General features: G+C 48.0%; 1 protein-coding gene across 2 annotated transcripts in view; it reads left to right on the top strand.

Moving 5' to 3' along the window:
• Positions 1 to 478: 478 nt before the first annotated feature.
• Positions 479 to 8,245, top strand: part of FYB2 (FYN binding protein 2) — a 98,664-nt gene continuing 90,897 nt past the window's right edge. For both annotated transcript variants that reach the window (XM_032494383.1, XM_032494382.1), the window contains exon 1: positions 479 to 751. In XM_032494383.1, the coding sequence (XP_032350274.1) occupies positions 509 to 751 (243 nt within the window). In that variant the 5' untranslated portion in view covers positions 479 to 508. The remainder of the gene's footprint in view (positions 752 to 8,245) is intronic.

The raw sequence follows: 8,245 nt of genomic DNA, 5'->3' as shown, positions 1-8,245 counted from the left end.
TTTTCTACGTCTGTGAGTCCGTTTCTGTTTTGTAAATAGGTTCCAGTACTTACCAGGGCTGTGGCAGTGTTGGTGTATAATCAGGTGTCCAAATGTTCAGATGGTGCCCGACCGAAAACAGGTGCCCCATTATAGCAGCTCCCTTCTGACCTCCCTGAAACCCCGCTGTGAGCCTGGGCATATTTCTGTCCCCTTTGGGCCTTGGTTTCCCTTTCGTTTTGCGAGGGTAGGTTGCCATCCGTGGGGGTGGGGTTGGGCCAAGGAAGATAAGGAAGATGACACTGTCCAGCCTGAGTTTCTTCACCAACAGGAGCCCCGCCGCCCCCGTTTCTCAGCTACTCCCCCGTGCCCCGGGCACAAAGTGAACTGCCTGCACAGTGACTGTCAGACCAGCCTGGGGGTGGACAGTGGGAGGGCTGCGTGCTGAGAAGGGCCCAGAGTCTGCCGATCTTTGGACAGAGGGGTCCCTCTTGCCCCCCTGCAGGTGCTGGTCCAGAGAACCTGGCGGATGGAGGCGGTTGCACGCCCCGCCCCCACCGGGGGCAGGAAAGCTCCGGCCCCAGCAGGGGGAGGAGCTGCCGCCCAGGTGGGGCAGGTGGAGATCCTGGGCTCAGGTGTGTCCCTTGCAGAGGGAGGTGATTGTTTCCTGACCGGTGCAGGCGGGGCCAGACGGACCCTTGGCCCCAGGATCCAGCTCTGGGAAGCTGGTTTTGTCTCCCAGACTCTGCCTCGGAGGAAAGCCATGGAAGGGGTAAGGCGAGTGGGTCTGATTGTTGGGCTTTCTGTGGGTGCTTTCTCGCCGGGTCGAGCGTGGGGAAAGGCTGCCTGGGCACCCCGCCTGCTGGAGAGGAATAAAGGATGACTTAGTGCCGCCCAGCTCACATTGGCCTGGCTCCAGGCAGGTGGGGTTCAAGGAGGGGGTGCGTACTTATCCTGTGCCACCTGGGAGGGTGAGGGGACAGAGGCTGTCAGGAATGGTGGCCTGAGGGACCCCAGCTCGAACCCTGCCACCTGGATCTCTTACCTACCCCACCCCCAGCCTGGATGTAAGTGAATTTTTGGCCACTCGGTTGGCTTGCCCGTGTAGTCTGTGTCCACCTGAAATTAGTGAGCTTTTTGGTCAGAAAGCAGGGCTGCAGAGGCTCTTTTATGGCTTTCCTGCGGGCTCTGCTCCTAGTTAGCTGTGTAGCCTGGGGCCAGTAAGTTCATTGTCCTAAGTCCCCAGGTTCCTCGCTGGTAAAATAGGATTAGTAGTAGAATAACTAGTTTGCAAGATTATTGAAGGTGCTTGTAAAAATAGAGAGGACCTACGAGGAAGTGCCCAGCACAATGCAGGTGAAATTCCCTTCCCCTTGGATGGCAACGTGCTGTTGGCCTGGTTGGAGAATTTCTCCGCCTGACTGAGTGTCTTCTCCTTTTTCCTTCTTCCTTCTCTAAATCTCCACCCTCTCCCTTCCCTTCTTCAATGTCAGTTTCTTTATGGGGAGGGGGAGGGGGACAGGGATGTGTTTTGCATCCATATCTTCTTTACTGTATACCTTTGGAGTCAAGTCGTTTTCTCCGTGTGAATCCTGTGGCTTCCTTCTGGAGGTTGTTGTTAAATTGGGACAGGGGACCCATTTTAACAGTCACCCATCAGCAAAGCTCCCCTTTGTCCCAGGGCATGGGACACGTGTCTCTCTGCAGCTGATCACTCCAGTCTAACTAGCTGAATTTTGGAAATGGGTGAGCAGAGGCGTACTGTTACTGCTTCCATCTCCCCTCCTCTGAATTCTCTCCCTGACTGCCCTGTGGTTTAGCAACTTTTGAGAAGTTCCTCTTGATGGAAAACTGTCAGGCTCAATCGATCTAGTGTGGTTGTGAGAAAAAGAAACTGACTTGTATGTTGCCCTCTCTGATGTGCCAGGATATTCACTGGCATCCGTTATTTCAGTTTAGCCACATGATAACACAGGTTGATGCCATCCACCCCAGTTTTCATAGAGAGGAAACAGGGTCTGTCAGTTGCTTAATATCATGCAGCTGGTAAGAAGCGGGGCTGGAGCATGGGTTTCGGCTTGTCAATAACAAATACTGAGTGCCAATTATAAGCCAGGCATCACTAGCAAGAATGATGACAGGGAAAGAAGTGGAATGTTAGGCCATTTAGAGAAAAACGTATCAAAGGGCGTGTTAGCTAATCACATTTTCATGGGATAATATAAGCAATTGTGGGATAAGCGGGTGTGGTTGTGCAACTTTTTCTGCTCAAAGAAAGGGAAAAAAGCTCCAAAGAGAAATCTGGGTTCTCATTTTGAAAGGAGGATTTTGTTTTATTTTTTTTTTTTGGCCAACAAAATATCCATCTAATCTGTATATACTGAGCACCTACCTGCGTTGTGTTGTCAGGGTCTGTTCATGAGCTACAGATGCAGCAATGACCCAGTCAGAGACGCCTGCTTTTACTAAACTTGTGTTCTAGTGGCGAAGACAAACACACACACATATGTATGTTAGGTCAAACGGCTGTGAGTGCAGTGGAGAGCCGCAGAGCAAGGAAGAGTTTAAGGACAGGGAAGCAGGAGGAGAGGCTGCTATTTTAAATGGGATAGTTTCAAGAAAGGCAGCAATGTTATGTGACATTTGAGCAGAAATTTGAAGGAGGTGATGACGTTGGCCATGTGGATATCTTAGGGAAGAACATTCTGCAGGGAGATAACCGCCAGTGCAAAGGCCCTGGGACAGAAGCTTGTCTGGTGTGTTCTAGGGGCAGTAAAATGGCCAGAAGAGCTGGCGCAGAGGAAGCAAAGGAGTGAGTGGTCAGAGGTAGCGGTCAGGTCATCGAGGGTGCTGGAGGGTCTTGTAGGAATTTCAGGTCTTCCTCTGAGTGAGATGGAGAGCACCTGAGTGAGTAAGGGGCGTGGCATGAGGGAATGATCCAACTTACTTTTTAAAAGGACCACGTGGCTATTGTTGAGCAACTAGATGATAAGGAGAGCCGGAGTGGAAGCTGGCTGACCCACTAGGAGGCTAGTGCTGTAATCTAAGAGCGTGGTGGCTTAGACCAGAGTCTTAGCAGTAAAGGTGGCTAGAAATGGTAGGATTCTGGATATATATTAAAGATAGATTCAACAGGATTAACTGATGGATTGGGAAAGGAAAATGTGAAAGAAAATGACTCCAAGGTGTGAAGCTTGAGCACCTGGAAGAATGGCGTTGACATTTAATGAGATGATTTAAGGGGGAACAGGTTTGCACGGAGATCGGGGTCAGTTTTAGACATAGTAAGTTACAGGTCGAGGAGCTGAGTAGGCATTTGGAGATTTGGGTTTAGAATTCAAGGGAGAGGCCCAGGCAGGAAGGATGATTGAGATCATGTATCTTCGTTGTCCAGCGTAATGCTAGGTGCGTGGTCATATTTAGTATGCGATACTATGGCAGTTTTCAAACTTGGCTACACATTCCAACATTCCTCCCATCAAGAAGTGAAGTCTATGTTCCCTTCACTTGAATCTGGGCAGAATTATGAGCACTTTGGCCAGTAGAGCATGACAACTATGACATCATTTGTCTTCAGAGGCTATGTCATAAGAGGCCATGCAGCTTCAACCTCAATTGTGTGAACACTCTGTCTTGTAGCTCCCAGCCCCCATGTGAGAGGGCTGGGGAGACACCTCGCAAAGCTGCTCTGCCTGACGGCTCCTGCTAAGCCGTCCAGTACTCCTGCAAGACAAGGACCAGGGCTCTCTAGACCAGCCCATCTACCAGGGAGATACCCCTGGGTTCCCTTCGTCAACACCCTGTGGAACAGAAGAATCACCCAGTTGAGACTTGCCCAGATTCCTGTCTCACAAAATTGTGAGATGTGGCAAAATGGTTATTGTCTTAGGCCACTCAGTTCTGAGGTGGTTTGTTTTACATCAATAGATGCAGGAAGAATTAAGTGTCCTTCATTCACTTTAGTTACGAAAAATGTATCATTCTCCCCCATAGACATAAGGCACCAGGGAATTCTATAAAAATATATTTTATTATATAGTGTCTAAACTTACATATTTCATTATATAGTGTCCAGAGAGGGTGATGGGTTTTTGTCTTTCTGAGAGTGAATTTTCCCTAGTGCTTTCCCTCAGCCAGGCAGGCACACAGTTGGCAAGAGAGAATCACTGAGTGTTTGAGCTGGGAGGGGGAGTCAGTGGGGTAGCTTAGAAAATGGTAATTGAACTCTTGATGAGTGAGCACTGGAGTTGGAGGGGAAAGACCCGTATTCAGGTTTACTTCTACCTCTCATTAGTCAAGCAATTTGAGCCAGGCATTGAATAATAAAATTTAAGAGCTGGGAGATTTCTCCAAGACCAACCAGTCTAACGACTCCCATTTAGAAGATGGGGAAACTCAGGGCCCATGGGGGACGGTGGCCACGCAAGTTGTAACTACTTACCCACATGCCTGGTGTATAGGAGGTGCTCTTAAATGTTCTTATTAATTTTGAGAGTAAACTCTGACCCCTGGGCCCCCCTCTTTGATTATTCAGTAGAAACTCACCAAACATTTTCTCTGAGTCAGGCCTCAGCTTAGAATTTTTGAGAGGGAGCTGGTTCTAGATGCCCGCCAGCTATTCATTATTGCAGGGGAGAATGTCAAGAAAACAGTCCATTGCAGCACTAAATAAAAAGTCGAATAATGAAGAAAGGCTCAGATTTCAACAGGAGCACTGAGCATGAGGGCCTAACCCAAAGCGGGAACATCCTGGGTGAGTTGGAGGCAGTGTCTGAGCTGCAGGTCAGAGGAGGAGTGGGCAGCATGTCACCAAGGAAAGAGGGAAGGAGAGGTGGGGAGGAAGGCAGCAGGTGGCCGCATGAACAAAGGAGCAGAGGTGAGCAAAGGGCGGGGTGAGAATCCAGAGGACCAAAGAAAGAAAACAAAAAGGAGCAGCTAGAATCAATCCCACGAAGTCAACAGGGGCCAGTTACCAAAGACTGACTATTCTTTACCCTGGAGGCCAAGGGCACAGCTGAGGGGCTTCACTTCCCAGATGGGGAGACTGACCGGAACGTCTCCCGTGGCCTTGTTGTGCTCTGACCTTCTGGGGCGGCAGGACTTGCCCAAGGCCACGTGGGGCTGACTTCTGACAGAGTTGAGGCTGAGGCTAGAACCCGGGTTCTGACATGCCTGGGAAAGCACTGAGCAAGCCCGCAAGAGCAATTTCAGGGGTTCTTCCTGAATAACCTGATTTTTCATGAATAGGTCCTGAGAGGGTAACATCTGGAAAAGAGGGTGGGCCAGCTGAGAAGGATCTTGCCTTAGAGATGGTCTGTTGTTAACGAGCTTGTTTTGGGGTGGAGGGGAGGGGAGTGCTCTGGGGATTCAGATCGGATCGTTGGGGTGAGGCTTCTTGTGAGTTGCAGGACAGTCTCTGAGAAGGGGAGGAGGAAGGATCACGGAGTTATTCACGATTCCTAAAGACTGCCAGCCCACTGCTGTCTGTGCAGAGAAACTTTGCAGGGGCCTCTCAGGCTGTGTTGCTTTGTCCTTAACGGGGACACATGAAGTGACCTGCCTCAGTGCCTGATGTTCATGCAGCCAGCCTTAGCCAGCAGCACAGAGCCCAGGGTTTACCCATCGTCGTAACCTTGACTTTGAGTCGAACTTCCCCTTTCCCAGACTGTGCAGCTATGTTTCTCCACTGGAGAGATGGTTCTAACAGGCGAATCTGATCATGTCACTGCCCTGCCAGGTCCCTTCAGCTGTCCCCTGCCCCTTGCCTGTGTGGTTGAGCCCAAACCCTTCACCTGGCTGACAAGGTCATGGTGTTCCCACTCCAGTCTTCTGGCTCTGGGTCCCTTGTGCTCCAGCCTGTCCTTGCCCCATGCACACTCCTCTCTCCAGAATCCTGATTTTTCCTTCATTAATACTCATCTTAGGTATCACCTCCCTGAGACACGTCCCCTTAACATCTGGGCCTCAGTTGAGGTTTCCTCACCTTGCCAGACCCCAGCCCTTTGAATAGCCCCGGGTCTGGACTGTGTTATCCCAGAGAGTGAGAACTGGGTTTCGCTCACAGAGGCAGCACAGTCTGGTGCTTAAAAGCACGGACTCTGAGGCAGCCAGGCTGGTTTGTATTTCTGGCTCCCCCACTTACTAGCTGTTCAGCTTCGAGCAAGTTACCTCATCTCTCTGTGCCCAGTTACCTCATTTATAAAGGGGATAATTATGTTACCGAGTGCAGGCTCGTTCTGCTCCCTGCACGACAGGCCAATAAGTTGGGAGACAAGGTACTGGGGCAAGGAATAATGACTTTATTCGGAAAACCAGCAGACTGAGAAGATGTGGGACGAATGTCCTAAAGAACCATCTTCCTTCCCCAAGTCAGAATTCAGGCTCCTTTTTAAAGAGGGGAGGAGATGTGGTTGGCTGTTGCAAATTTCTTGGCGTCAGAATCTTTTGTTCTAGCAGCTGTCCACGTAGGTCAGGTCAGGATGTTCCTGTAAACCTCCAACAAGACAAATGTTATTTTCTGTTCTGCAACTTTTTATCTCCATGTGAATGGAGAAGTATTATACCCTTAAAGGTCAGAGCCTTGAGAATGGGCTTATCCTGTATATTTCAGGCTCTAGGCAACATTCTTTTACAAAAGGTGCAGAGCCAGCATGACTAAGCCCGGGAAACAGCTCAGGGTTAGAGCTAAAAGAACAGATCTAATAAGGAGTCAGATTTGTTCTTCCCTGGTACAGTAATAACCACCTCTTAGCAGTCAGCTGAGTTTTACATAAAGAGCTTAAGACAGCTCAGTGAGCTCAAAAGGCATTGTAATTCTACAAACTAAAATAACAATGTGCTACAGTAATAATACATGGATCATCATGGGTTAAACCATGTCTCCTCCCTACAAATCCAAATGTTGAAGTCCTAACCCCTGCTGCCTCAGAAGGTGACCTTATTTGGAGATTGGGTCTTTACAGAGATAAAGTTAAAGTTAAGCAAAGTCATTAGAGCAGGTCTAATTCAGTATGACTGGTGTCCTGATAAAAGGGAGGAGGATCTGGGCATACACACAGGAAGAGACAATGTGAAGATAAAAGGAGAAGTTAGGCGTTTGAGATTTGCAGATACAAACTACTATATGTAAAATAGATAAACAACAAGTTCCTACTTATAGCACAGGGAACTATATTCAGTAGCTTGTAATAACCTATAATGAAAAAGAATATGGAAAAGAATATAAATCTGTGTAACTGAGTCACTATGCTGTACACCAGAAACTAACACAACATTGTAAATCAACTATACTTCAATTTTTTAAAAAGTAAAAGGGAAAAAAAAAAAAAGCAGAGCACTTTGTGCACATGAAGGCAGCCATCTGTGAGCCAAGGAGAAAGGCCTGGAACAGATCCTTCCCTCACAGCCCTCAGAAGGAACCAACCTTGCTGACGCCTTGATTTTGGACTTCCAGCCTCCAGAACCACGAGGCAACAGATTTCGGTTGTTCGCATCTGGTGTACCTTATTATGGTGAGCTTATTAGCAAACTCATATGTGGACCTTTCCAGGCAATTAATTAAGAGGATGTATGCGGATCTGGGTACAGTGCCCTTTCTCCAACATGGGAGGGATTTGGGGCCACATTGTTTTGGTTTATAAAAAAAGAAAGAAAGAAAGAAAGAAAAGACAGCTGTGCTTAGCTCTTCAGAGAAGAAACCTGAGAAGTACTTATTAGCAGCCGGCTTGGGAAATGGAGGGACGTGATCTCAGGACCGTGGTCACTGACTCTTAGGGTTGGTTTTTCTCATCTGTAAGAATCTAAAATAACAAACCCTTGGGGTGAATTTTCAAAATTAGTACTAACATTTTGTTACGACATACTAAATGCGGACAGGTTATGAATAATATGCTTCGGAAATAATAAGCAGTTTTGGATCATAGGGCTGGCAAAAGTTGAAGTGTTAGTTCTTACTCTTCATGATTGCTGTTACTGTTTTCATCATCCCCATGTGACAGAGAAGGCTGAGTCAGGACTTCAAACTCAGATGTATTTGACTCAGGGTGCCCCTTCTCATTCGGTTCCTTTTTTGCATGACCATAGTGAGGGGTATGATGGACAGAGGTGCTAAGAAGTTTTTAAACCAGAATACGTGAATTCAAGGCTTGGTCTGCCATCCACTTGAATAATGTGGCCTTGAACAAGCCACTGATCTTCTCTGAGATTCAGTGTTCTTATCTCTGGATGCCTAACAGTACGTATTTGATACTTTGTTTATGAGGATTAC

This window comes from Camelus ferus, chromosome 13 (genome assembly GCF_009834535.1).
Source record: "Camelus ferus isolate YT-003-E chromosome 13, BCGSAC_Cfer_1.0, whole genome shotgun sequence".
Taxonomy (NCBI): Eukaryota; Metazoa; Chordata; class Mammalia; order Artiodactyla; family Camelidae; genus Camelus; species Camelus ferus.
Note: the sequence above shows the minus strand (reverse complement) of the source record. Positions and strands in the feature narration are given on the sequence as shown.